Below are 14,514 nucleotides of genomic sequence, written 5' to 3' on the forward strand. Positions count from 1 at the left end.
TATATGCTATTCCTCTTACATTCCAGTTTGCTATGTGTATTATATTTTGTCGTTTCCATTTTCGTTTTCCCTTTTCCATTCCAGGGTCATTTCCCATAGATTCAATCCGAGTATCTTTTTCTGTCAGCTTACAAGTATGGTTATGTTCTCCATGTCAGGGGACTAGCCTGACGATGGAATAGTTCAGTGGTAGGGCTGCTACCTTAAGGCTTCTGAACTCGCCTTCTTCCGAATTTAAACCCATAGGAGGAATAGGGTATATTGAAGGGGAAAGGGTAGATTATAGAAGAAATATAGTAAGGTTTATAGAGAGGACATAGTTGTAAGGCCAGAAATGAAAAGACCCCATGGCCCTCGAGTACTCTAATAGCACAAGGGTCATATAGTAAGAAGAGTTGGCTGATAAGCCTTATAGGAAAGATTAAAGTAAGTGGGTCTTCCTCAAAGTAGAAGAAGGAGAGGATAGATCCAGCTAGGGGTCCATGGGAGTGCCACTTCCCTTACAATCAAGATGATTGCCCCTTATGGCCCTGTTGTTCAACGAGTCCTTATTCAGTATATTCGGACCACCCCACCATATATATATATATATATATATATACACACACACACACACACGCACGCGCATGTACACACGCACACATGGTGGGCTCCCCTATTCGCCACCCAGGGGACGCGCTCTCTAGGGGTTACAGGGTCCCCTGAGAAATTAATAATAGAGAAAAGAAGAGAATATAATTTAGAAACACATGTTGCATTTATTGACTTTGAAAAAGCATTTGACAAAGTTAAAAGAAACATATTATATAACATATTAAAAGAAAGACAAATACCAAATAACATCCTAAAAGCTATCACAAGTATATATGAAAATAATCAAATACAAATAAGATTAAATCATGAGCTATCATATACAAGAGAGATAAACCAAGGGGTCCGACAGGGATGTCCCCTCTCAGCAACTCTTTTTAATATATACTTAAATGAAATAATAATAAAATGGAGTAAAAATTTACATCAAGGAATTAAACTTTCACCTACAGTTAACTTAAAACACTCTCCTCTTTGCAGACGACCAAATAATAATTTCAAATTCTGAAGATAACTTACAGAAAGCTATTTTAAATCTAAATGAGATATCCAAAGATTATGGTATGATAATATCAACGGAAAAATCAAAAACTATGGCCTTTAAAGGACAAGATCCAGCAAGAACTAAAATAGTATTAGATAACAAGATCTTAGAACAGGTGAATTCATTTAACTACCTAGGATGTATGATCACTTATGAAAATGAAAAAGATATAAACATAAAAATTGCAAAATATTTAAAGATAACAGGAGTAATTAACTCTATATTTAAACCAAACCTAGTTCAAACACAAACCAGGCTAAAAGTATACAATACATTAGCCCTACCGGTCTTAATGTATGGAAGCGAAATCTGGACAATAAAACAAAAAGACAAACAAAGATTAACAACAGCAGAAATGAAGTTTATGAGAAAATCTGCAAAGTATACCCTATTTGATCACAAAAGAAACGAAGATATTATGAAAGAATTAAACCAAGAACCAGTAATTGAAAAAATTAAAAAATATAAACATAGATGGATGGAACACGTTCAAAGAATGAAAACAGAAAGATTACCAAAACAAGCCTTAAAGTACAAGCCATTAGGAAAAAGAAAACCAGGACGTCCTCTTAAATGATTCAACGATGACTTCTAAGGCCGGAACAGGCCATACTAGACCTAAATCCTTGATACGTATGATGATGATGATGATACTTTGCATATATAAATATTTGGCATGTGTATGTGATAACAAGTGTTTCACCAACAAGTTGACATCTTCCGCTTCTTTCCCTGCTCAGCTGACCTCTGTGGTTAGTTACAATGCATAAATATTTTTCTCTACCGTTTTTTTTTTTTTCAAACCAACATCATTAAAATCATTTAACAATACAATAATCAATTTTATACTGAATAATATTATAAATTTTTGGTGGTCAGAATGGGATATGTCAGTGAAAATCAGCAGAAATTAATTTAATGATGTTGGCCTGAGGAAACTACAATATGCTACAAGATTTCATTAATCCACTGATTGATAAATAATTTAATTGAAATTTTATATTTGTCAACATGCCATCCCATAAACATAAGTGTACTAATACTCTTTATGATTATGTTGTAATTAATTATTAATACTTATGTTAGTTTACTTAATACTTAATGTATGAACTTAAAAAAAATTAGAAAGGTATTAAGGAGTAAATTTGTTGGAACCGGGCCCTTGTCTTATAAAAAAAAGAATTTACTGGGCTGCTGGCTCACAAAGGTTGAGAATCACTGGTATAGAGGACAACTTCACTTCCCATAACATAAAAGAATCTACCATGGTCATTCGTTCACAAGGCACACTTAGGTGGGACACTGGGAAAGGGCTCTGTTTTTCACCTGTATGTATATAACTGCTAACACTGTATCAATTCCAAATCTGACCAAACATGGAATATTGCTGACATATTTTGTGTGGTGTACCCAAAATGTCACTAGCATTATTTGATGCTGTTTAGAAGTGGTCATTAATCTTTCAGATTAATTGATGATCCCTCTCTCACAGACATTCACTTTCTGTCTTATGCTTCTGTAATTACTTTCATGAGTAATACTTTTCTGAATTGGCCATTATCATTCCTCTACTTTGTTCCAAATTTATAAAAATGAGATCAGCTGTTGGTCAGCATTCATTTGCCATCCTCCTCCAAACTCATTGAACCATCTTCTCTTCCTCCTCTTTCATTCCATCTATGTCTATTCTTTGGAACAGTCTCTCTCACTCTTCCCCATAGATAAGAGGCCAGAGGCCATCCCTGGAAGTTACGAAAGGAAACTGTGAGCAAGAGGGTAAGGAGTGGTTTCTTTGTGTGGAGGGTGGTTTAGCCGTGGAATGCATTGCCTGATGGAGTGGTGGGAGCGAGAACGGTCAGTGAGTTTAAAGAGTGGTATGATAGACTTTGTGTTTCTCAGGGGGGACCTCCCCTCGATGAGTCTTGACAGACTTTGTCTTAGGAAGGACCTCCCTTGATGAGTCTTTTGACTCCTTGGAGGCCTGAATAATAATTATAATCTTCACCTATTCAAAAATGTGTCAACAAATTTCTTCTTAGACTTTTATCCACATCATTAATGTGCTGTTGGTCTTGCAGCTTTTTGTTTATGGTCAGATCTAAAAAAAATAAAAATTAAGTATTAATTAATATTGAGTTAGCTCTCTCCATATCTCTGTTGAAACAGTGGGCCTCAGCAAAGGTCAAAACTAGTCTTGACTTCTAGAATTTTCTAGTAATTTTCCTACTTTCCCTCAAAAATTTTGGAAGATTCTTTTCAATGTTGCTGCCATTGAAAAGAATAATAATAAAATCTCTGCACTGTGCTACTGGGCAAACTGAGCATTATGTCTTACTTTACTAAGTTTCATTCAGTAATGGTTCTTTACTTAATGATGATTTTATTTTAAAATTGAATTGGTGAACTTGAATACTGTAAAGTGTTTATAATATCTGCTATTTTATCGAGGTTCATTTTGTACTTTAAAATTGTATTGTGCCTTTGTAATAAATTTATTCTTTAAAATAAAAAATAAAACTTAGTCATGGCAGGTTGTAAACAGTGGAAATGCAATCTCTGGTGTAAATGTTGCTAAAAGACTATGCAAATATGTAATGTTGGTGAAATGGTGGAAGTTATTAGAAATACAGAGGCAGTCACATCCTACTGTTTAGATGGGGCTGCATATTGCAAGAAGGAAAACTGTTGCTACTCTTAAACATTCACATCATCCTGGGATTGGAAAGATGGAACAGTTGCTGTTGTTGCAGATTGAAGAGCTAAATGAAAGAAACATTCTTTTCACTCTCAGAATATTATTTGTGATAAAACAAAGAGTTCTTTGATGACATAAAAGAAAAGCAACAATGAAACATTCATAACTAGCAAAGGCTAGTTTTCTAATTTCATGCAACAAACTCAAATTTACAACATAAACATAACATAATAGATGAGGCCATGATTATGATGAATAAGCAGCAAGGCGAATATTTTCTGTCTTGTTTTTAATCTGGATGAGACCAGCCTTTATTGGAAGAAGATCCCTTTAAGAACTACATGCCTCTGGATTTAAACCAGCCAAGAACCATTTAACTCTTCTTCTTGGTGGAAATGCTTCAGCAACTTAAAACTGAAGCCATTGGTCATCTCACTCCAAAATATCGAGGGTGTTGAAGTCACTCATGAAAGCAAATTCACCAGTCATCTGGACTTCAAAGAGAAGATCATCAACAACATCAGTGCTGCATGAAAAGAGAAGCACATCAATTTGTATGAATGTGGCCTGGCCTGTGTGTGTGTGTACATGATTTCAGGGAATTTGAGGAATTCTCGCAGATTGCAAATTAAATCATTACAGTTGCTCAGGAAAAAAGGCTTGGCAACGTTAAACCTGCTGATGTGACTGTGGAGCCATTCTCAGCCTTTTACTAACTGTAAGATTTGACTGTATAGTTGACTCACAAACAGCAGCAACAACAAGAAGAGCCCATTTTATGGTCTGTAAAAACCCATGACTTATAGCAATTTATGGTTATTATTGATTTGCCTACAGAGGCTAGATGACATCAGTCCTGACTGGGAATGAAGTTGTTCAGTTAGAGGAGGAGTCATTGCAATGTTGTAGACTAACTACCATGTTTTGCAGGAAAGGAGGCTTTCAGAATTGGAAACAGTGGGCCTTTCTTATTTTAAAAAAATCTGAAGAGCTTCCAACTGATCCTAAGATGGCAAAAGATGATCCAATTGACCTTCATAATTCAAAACCAGGACCTTTCTCTAGTTAGCAACGGCTACCTATTTTCTGTATATTGTATAGGTACTCTTATGAAATAAATATGATTTTAATATATGTATATAATTATGTTTATATAAGTATATATAAAATTGTTTCTATTATTATATGAAAGAATCTAAATAACATTTACTAACCACTAATAGAAGAAGAGCAAGCTGACTTTAGTAAAGACAGGTCAATAATTTACCATATCTTTACTCATCATAGTCTTGAAATCACATGGGATAAGGAGAGACCTTTATTGCTGTTTTATGGATTTTTAACAAGCATTTAATTCTTTTTTAAATAACGAAACCTGTGGTGCGTTCATAATTAGAAGAAACACATGTATAAACCCCAGTGAAAATTATTTAATTGTAAATATTTCATCCTAAGTATCTTAGGACATCATCAGTACAGTATTTAAACAAAAATTAGGAATAACATACAGTTAGGGCGCATGATTACAATAGAATCTCATGATAACGTGCTAAAGTAGTACAAAAAAAAAAAAAAAACCGTTAATTATTTAACAAAGTTTTGTATGATAATTTCCCATACTTTAGGAATAGTAAGAACGTCGTTGCGGTTTAGGTTTGATCTGTGTAGTAGGGCTTCAGAACTTTCTTTGTATAAATGTTCATGTTTAAATATAGATCTATATAAAAGTTCCTAAGATACTTAGGATGAAATATTTACAATTAAATAATTTTCACTGTGGTTTATACGTGTTTCTTCTAATTATTTAATTCTGTCAGTATAGGGAAAACTTATTCAAATATTAGCAAAGAAAAACATGAATTTTGAAATACTAAGATTTGTTTTAGAATGCAAGGGCAGTAGTTCAGTATAAAAATGTGACAACTAAAAAACTTGAAATCAAATGAGAAGTTCTGCAAGTATGCCCACTCTCTCCATGCCTTTTTAACATTTTCATCAAAGAAATATCTTCTCAACAAGAGGAGTAAAAGTCAATGGAAAAACAATCACACATATCATGTATGCAGATTGTTTAGTAATAAGAGATAACAAATCAAATCTCTAATACCAGCTTGCAAAATTACAAGAAACCTGCAGAAATTATAACATATTATAATGTGAAATTATAAGATGACAGAAAAAGAATTGAGGTGTTCGAACTCTGGTCCTAGAGAAGATTATTAAGATTTTTCATTTTTCTTGGACAGAAAAATGAACAAACAAAAGTATCCTAGAAGAACTGAATATCCTTGACAAGCGAATAGTACAATATTTTGAACACATGTAGAAGGGAAGGCAACTGTCTGGAAAAAATAATCATCCAGGGTAAACTGTGTAGAAAAAGAGGGACCCCCCCCCCCAACAGGTGGATTTACCAAATATCAAGAATCACTGAATTTAAACTAGAACAAGCAATAAGAGAAGCACAGGGGAGAAAGAAATGGCAAAGCATCATCAGGAAGGTCACAAGTCCTCAGACATGAGGAGATCCGAGAGAGAGAGTAAGGGAATGGAATTTCTTTAATTCTTGAGGGATGACTACCTCAGGCAACATGTAATACAAGATACACAAAGCTCAAGAGTTTTGGATTTGGTCCTGGCATTGGAGGATGCCAGGATCAAATCCAAATCCAGGACATGGGGAGGTGAGTAGACGTGCTGATATCCACAAGAGTGGAATTTATGTGGAATTCGTAACGCAGGTGATTATAATAATCTTAGAAATCAGCTAAGGGCAGTTACATGTGGAGAAGAATACGATGAGATATCACTAGTGCATGGGAACCTGTGAAGATAACTTTATTAGCAGGAATGGCAAGTTGTATACCTCAAGTGAAAAAAGAGAATGAGATTTGGTATAAAGTGGATGATTATTAATATCAATTGAGAACTGCAGATGAAAAGGAGGTTATTGAAAAGTATAAGAAGATGGGTGGAGAGCCATTGCATAAGGAATATAAGAGACTCAGGTTAGAAAAATGATTAGCATGGTTAGGAAGACAAAACTTGAACTTGGAAAAGAGGATTTTTTGTTACTAGAGGAATGAGTAATGTCCAAGGTTTGCAAGAGGAGATTGCATTACAAATGCTAAGTTCTCTGGATGTCAGTAAGGTATTAAGTTCTCTGGATGTCAGTAAGGTAATGGGACCAGATGCGATTTCATTACATATTTTTAGAGAATGTGTTAAGCAACTGATAACTCTGATGACTTGGCTTTTCAGTGAGAGTCTGACTATGGAAAAGGTACCGAAGGAGTCAAAGGATTGTAAATAGTCTCATTGCATAAGGTTGATGGTGAAGTATCAAACAATCGACCAATTTGTATTTCTTAAGATTTTGGGTAAATTATTGAGAAACCATCAGCAGTATATAGTATCTGTCAGATAGGGTAATGTTATCTGTGAAGGTAGGCATGTATTTGTTACAGGGTGCTCTTGTTGTAGTAACTTAATTGCCTTTTATAATCATTACTTTATAATAAAATACTAAGCATATAATAATATACTTAGGAATAATAAAGTAAGACTGCAGCAGTTGAAGAGGGAAAGGCATATACTGCCACTTTTTTTAGATTTTATAAAGACATTTGACAGGGAGCCACATCAACCGATATTTAAGTTATGTCGGATTAGTGAACTAGTATAGGATTGGCTATCTGGTAGATACCAGAGAGTTGTATGTGAGAGAGTGGTATCAGAGATGAACGTGGGATTACATGAGCCTAGGTATTGAGAACTTATTATTATTACATGATACCTCTAGGGAGTCCAAGGACTCATCATGGGAGGACACTACTCTATTTTGCTAAATACATCTCATTCTCTCTGCTACCCAATTCTCCAACTACGACACTACTACCATCAACGCCATCTATCGCCCATAACTTATTGTTTAACCTTTATGTCAATGGGTTGCAGGGAGATATTCAGTTATTTTCAGATGATGTGAAACTGGGAAAGGTTATTTGTGATGATAGTGCCGATATGGTAACCCTCCAAGAGGATTTGAATGATCTGGATAGATGTTGGAAGTTTATTTTGCACTTGGTAGACTATAATAAATTTAGTTTAATCCTTTATCCAAGTGTAAACAAACAAAGTTTGCACCTGAAAATATATTCAGGACTGAGGTAAGGTGGTGCAACTCTGAGCAAAGGTGGACTTAGCGCTCATCACTCCTTGTCTCAGTATCTCCCATAATGCAAAACACATCTCCTTGCGGACACATATATTGCTATGCATTAAGGGAAGGGCCATTACCCGGACTGGTTTCGACCTTTATTGAGGTCATCTCAGTGGGAGGCAGACCAAACGTGGAGATACTAAGGCAGAAGCAATAGGAGAGGTCATATTTACCTATACGAGTTGCCAACAGGTGTACCACCTTTTACTGAATTACTCTGGATTTAGAGAAAGATGTTGGAAGTTTATTTTGCACTTGGTTAGATTATAATAAATTTAGTTTAATCCTTTATCCAAGTGTAAGCAAACAAAGTTTATGCCTGAAAATATCTTCAGGACTGAGGTAAGGTGGTGCAATTCTGAGTAAAGGTGGATCAAGTTCTCATCAATCCTTGTCTCAGTATCTTTCATAATGCAAAGCACATCTCCTTGCAGACATGTATACTGCTGTGTATTAAGGGAAGGGCCACTACCCAGACCGGTCTTTATTGAGGTCTCGTCAGTGTCTCCTTAGTATCTCCATGTCAGGCAGACCCAGACATGGAGATACTAAGGCAGAAGCAATAGGAGGTCATATTTACCTATACGAGTTGCCAACAGGTGTACCACCTTATTATTGAATTACTCTGGTGCAGACTTCGGTTTCGACGTTTCTGCCGGAAACATCAAAACCGACAAAGACGACTTATTAGTCAGTTTCGACATTTCTGCCCTTTTCACTAATGTCCCCATCAATGACACAATTCTCCTACTACAGAACAAATTTCCGCCCAACATTACGGCCCTCTTTGCCCATGTACTACAGTCTGGTTACTTCGTGTGGCAAAACAAATTTTACCTACAAAAAGAAGGTATAGCCATGGGCTTACCACTATCCCCCCCAATCGCTAACTTCTACATGGAAACCTTTGAGCAAAGGGCTCTTGATTCCGCCACGCTAAGACCGACAGTCTGGCTTCGATACGTTGATGACGTGTTCGCAATCTGGCCTGCACTGGCGACAAATGCTAAACACATTCCTTAGCCACCTGAACAAACAACATGAACGCATACAATTTACCATCGAAATCGAAAATCAAAATTCGCTCCCTTTCCTAGACACACACTAGTCACGTCTTCCTTCAGGCAGTCTATCCTTCACGGTCTACCGAAAACTGACACACACTGGCCAATACATACATGCTAATTCATACCACCACCCATCATAAAAATATGGAGTCATTAACACTCTTAAAAACAGAGCTACAACAATTTGCTCTAATAAACTACCCTGAAACAAGAACTAAAAATCATCAGCGACACATTCATAAATAATGGCTATAACAAAAATACTATTAATAAAATACTCCATAAAACAACAACAAAAATGAATCTAGATTACAGTAAAACCATAGCCATCCCATACATTAAAGGGTTATCAGAAGAAATCAACAGAATCCTACAACATTATAACCTCAATGCCACCTTTAAACCACCCACTAAACTTAAAACCATATTCAACTCCTCTAAGGATCTTCTCCTCCCATTAGCACTTTCTGGAGCACATTCTGGATTCACGTGTGCTTGTATTATTATTATTATGGGCAACTCCAAGGAGTCCTCAGCCTCATCGAGGGAGGCCCTAAACATCATGTCAAGAGCAACTATTCAACATGCACACAGTATCTATCATACTTTGCCTTGAACTCGTTCACAGTCATGGCACCCACAATAGACTCTGGCAACTTATTCCACTCATTCACCACTCTCCAAATAAAAAACCTAGTTCTAACACCCTTGCTAACACACCTACCCAGTTTCCATGGATGACCCCTCGTCCTCCCACCACCATTCCTGTTCTGAAAAATATCCTCTGAATTAATCTTATAGAAACCCTTCAGTAATTTGTAATATGAGGTGAACTTGTTGACTTTGAGAGAGGTGTCATCGTAGGCTATCACATTGGTGGCATGTCCATATGTGCCATTGCCACTCAACTAGAGCATCCAAAATCAACGGCGGGTGATAGGATCAACAAATGGAGACATTCTGGCATTACTAGTGCATGAAAACACACAATAGGGACAGGAGGGTGTTAAAACAGGTGGTATGCAAAAAACTAGCTACAATTGGCACAGACCATCTATGATGAGTTCTCCAGAGTGCCAGTAACACCATAATGAGCATTAATACAGGAAACTTCTCTTAACATGAATTCGATATACGCAATAATCAGTTAGCATGATTGAGTGAAATTATGCTATTTCCCGCTTTAAGTGAGTGATTAATCAGTTAACATGATTTTTTTATGTTATGTGAAATTTTTTGTTGCCAATCTGCAGCGAGCGGAAAAGCTGGAAGTCATTAAGAGACATGAAAATGGCACTAGTAATACAGTGATTGTGCAAGACCTGGGATACATTGAGTCTACAGTTTGGAATATTAAATAAGAGCAAAGAATACAAAGAACAAGGAAAAGTTGCTACTGCTTTTTTTAAGCATGCAGATCAGCTGAAATATAAGCCATTTAATGATTGAGGTGGAGCGTCTTCTATCACTCTGGATTGAGGATTATAATCAAAAAAGAATACCTCTGAGCATAGAGAATATTCAGGCAAAAGCTCTCAATATTTTTACCTCATTGAAAGAGACCAGATTTCAAGAGGAATGTGAAAGCTTTACTGCAAGTTTAGGATGGTTTGACTGTTTTAAAAATCAAACTTGACTGCATAACATAAGAATAACTGTGGAATCTGCTAGTGCTGATAAAGATTCTGCTGCCAATTTTTTTAAAGAATTGCAAAGCATTAATCCGGAAGGTGATTATGATGATTGGCAAATATTCAGTGTCGATGAAGTTGGTCTCTTTTGGAAGCGTATGCCAGTAAAAATTTCTTAGCTAAAACTGAAGCATCTCAGACAGGTTGCAAAGTATCGAAAGATTGTCTTATGCTTTTATTAGGAGGCAGTGCAGAAGGCGACTTTAAACTTGAGCCTATGTTAGCATATCGTGCGCAAAATCCAAGATCTAACATTATTGAAGAAATCAGCACAATTGGAAAAGAACTTGGATTTAATGAATTGGATAATGAAGATGTGAGAAACTTGCTTGATTTTCATTCAGAACAGTTTAAACGAGAATGATCTCCTTCAACTAGAAGAACACATGCATATGATGAAGATAAGAAGTGTGAACAAGAAGAGAATGTTACGACTAAGAAGCTAACTGTATGCTAATGAAATTTTGTTTGATGCTGATCTTGATATGGAACAGATATTTGAAGTCCCCTGAATTCTTGATAAAGCATTCACCAGCTATCGCAAATTGCATGACAAGATGAAAAAGTCGAGCACGATTCAAACATCTTTACTTAATTTTATTAACTTTGATGATTTTATTTTAGTAAATACTTTTACGTACAGACTGAAAGTTCGCTTACGAAAAATACATCTTTCGGCATTTTAAGTTCCTTAGTATTGCAAGAGGGTTTTTGCTCTCTTAAGGTTTCTGCCTGAAGATAAACCAACCAATTCTAAACAGCTGTCAGGCCAGTGAAACCTTAAAAATGAGCCAAATTAGAAAGCAAAATGCATGCTTGGGCAGCGCGCATGTTTTCTAAGGTGGGTCCTTGTTAGGGCGACTTGTAAATGGCAGCGGATGTATTCCCATAAGCTCTCTGGTCAACTTGCTTTTATGAAACTTTCATAGTTTCTACATTCGGCTTTGAAATAATGTTGGATCTAATATCCACTTGATTTTTATAAATGACATAAAAAAGTATATTTTTCCAAAAAAATATTGTTTTGCTGTTCTGTTCTTATTATTTATTGACTTAGAATGGTCCCCTAATGTTGAGTAGCCAGTATTTAATTTATATATGCTCTTTAATTAAATTTTTATTACATATGCTATATCATATATAGCATTTGAACTCTTTATCCAATGTAAAGTTTATAAATAGTGTATTGTGTTAATTGGATTCAACACACATGTGCTTGCATCCAGATGATGACCATTATTTGCATACATTTGAATACTTACTGCATTTTTTCTCCCTCTCTACTTTAAAGATGCTAAAACAGAGATGTAGTGAAATATTTGTTTTATTATTTTTATTTCTGTTATATTATGGATTGTCTACAAGTATCATTGACCTGTTCACTAAGCCTTAGGGTGGATCTTGTGAATCCATAGAGGTGGTGTTAGTAGAGCAATAATAACATTAAAAACTTGGGTAGTAATTAGTACATGAACATATATGTTTACATATCAAAGTAACTTCACAGCTTATGCATGTGACAAAAATTATATAGAATTTATTCAAAAACTTCACTCTATTTCATTGAACATTAAGCGGACATCATCAGGGAGATTGGAGTTTTTGAATAAATTCTATATAATTTTTATATGTATAAACCATGAAGTTACTTTAACGTGCCTAGCAGACATGTTCCATTAAAGCTATTAATTATTATTATTTATGTTTACGGATAACTCAAATTACTAATTAAGTTTCTTCTTGAACTTATTTCAGAATGAAGCCAATTGTTGAAAAAAATATGCATGATATAGGATTGCTTGAAAGGGAACTTGCTTCGTACATGACTAGAGGACTAGCTAAAACTGATCCAAAAGCTCTGGGTCAATGCAGGTACCATTCTAGTTCTCAAAAATTTGCTGTGTTATCAATGATAATATTTTTTTACTTCTTATATCCAGATCAACCTTTAAAATAGTTCTGCATAGAAATTTTGAATGAAATCGAAAATAATTTTTTCATAATGTGAGTTGATATTTAAAATATATATATATATATATATATATATATATATATATATATATATATTGTTTTTATTATGGGCAACTCCAAGGAGTCCTTAGACTCATCGAGGGAGGCCCTAAACATCATATCAAAAACTACTCAGTATTTGCACAGTATCTATTATACTTTGCTTTGAACTCATTCACAGTCATAGCACCCACAACAGACTCTGGCAGCTTATTCCACTCATTCACCACTCTCCAAGTAAAAAACCTAGTTCTAACACCCTTGCTAACTACACTCTTGCTCAATTTCCATAGATGGCTGCTAGTTCTCCCACCACCACCACACCTGTTCTGAAAAATTTCCTCTGAATTAATCTTGTTAAAAACCCCTCAGTAATTTGAATCAACCAGTTTCTTGTAACCAACAAATCTTCAACCTGTTCTCGTAAGGTTCATTCCCTAGACTAGCTACCATCTTGGTTACTTGCCTCTAGATCCTCTCCATCACCAAGAAACCCTGGCACCCAGATCTGTGCACAGTAGTCAAGATTGGGTCTTATTAAGGCTTGATAAAGAGGAACAAAAACCTGCTTGTCTCTGCTCATCTAAATATTCTTCAGTAACCAAGTAATCTGATGAGCTGCTTTAGCTACTTTTCCCTAAACTCCCTATCCACTAACACTTCCAAAGTCTCTGGCTTCATCAATTTCCTGGAATACGGGTCCACCAATGTGGTATACTGCTGATAATCTTTTCACCCCAGCCTAACCTTACCACTTTGCCACATTAAACTGATATCAATTCTCCTTAGTCCAGTCTGTCAATCTATCCAAATCATCCTGCAAAATTTTGACATGATGCGTATTCACTATTGCTCTACCTAACTTGGCATCATCGGCAAATAACTGAACAGTTCATCTCAGATCCGTTCCTATATCATTAATGAACAAATTAAATAGCAGTGGTTCAAGAACAGAACCCTGTAGCACACCGCTAGTCACAGGCCTTCTTTTGGACTCTACTCCTGAATAAACTACTCTCTGATATCTCTCCATTAACCGCCCTCCTGTCCATCTCACCAATCCTATATCCATCTCCATATGCTGCAGTTTACTGATTAGAATTCTATGTGGTATCCTGTCAGAGGCCTTTGCAAAGTCCAGCAGCATCACGGTGAATAAACATGAGCAAGTTACTGAGGCATGATTTATTCTTCACAAATCCATGCTGTTTCCCATACAGTATCCCATTTCCATCTATCCATTTCTGTATTTTGCTTTTAACCAACTTTGACAGTGACTCCTGATATGCTGATCGGTCGGTAATTTGCAACAGCAGTCATGGAGTCTTCTTTATGCAATAGAACTATTTTCCCCTCTTTCCACCTCCTCGGGACTAACCCAAAGCTGAGACTTGATCAATATGGTCAAGGGCACTGACCGCTTCACGTAAGACTCGAGCTGGTATAGCATCCAATCCCGCAGATATATTCACATTAAAGTTCTGTAATATGCTATTCACTTCCATTTTTTTCACCTCAGTTCCTTTATGAGCCATTGGTTACCTCATTCCCACAATAACACTGCCTGGATGATATACTCTTGCAAAGTGTTAATTTAATAATTCTACTGTTTCGACTGATTCAGTTACCTTCCTACATACATTAATCAGGATATTGCTTTTATGACTTATTTTGATCATTGAATTGGAGATAAG

At 35.8% G+C, this 14,514-nt stretch overlaps 1 protein-coding gene across 1 annotated transcript in view; it reads left to right on the forward strand.

The window, feature by feature from the left end:
- LOC150107087 (telomerase-binding protein EST1A-like) overlaps nt 1-14,514 on the forward strand; it is a 330,605-nt gene that overhangs the window by 26,476 nt on the left and 289,615 nt on the right. Inside the window, exon 3 of the mRNA XM_090390990.1 lies at nt 12,566-12,682. Coding sequence (XP_090247116.1) covers nt 12,566-12,682 — 117 coding nt within the window. The remainder of the gene's footprint in view (nt 1-12,565; nt 12,683-14,514) is intronic.

Source organism: Typopeltis vanoorti, chromosome 4 (genome assembly GCF_054136105.1).
Source record: "Typopeltis vanoorti isolate ZY-2024b chromosome 4, IOZ_Tvanoo_1.0, whole genome shotgun sequence".
NCBI classification, from domain to species: Eukaryota; Metazoa; Arthropoda; class Arachnida; order Uropygi; family Thelyphonidae; genus Typopeltis; species Typopeltis vanoorti.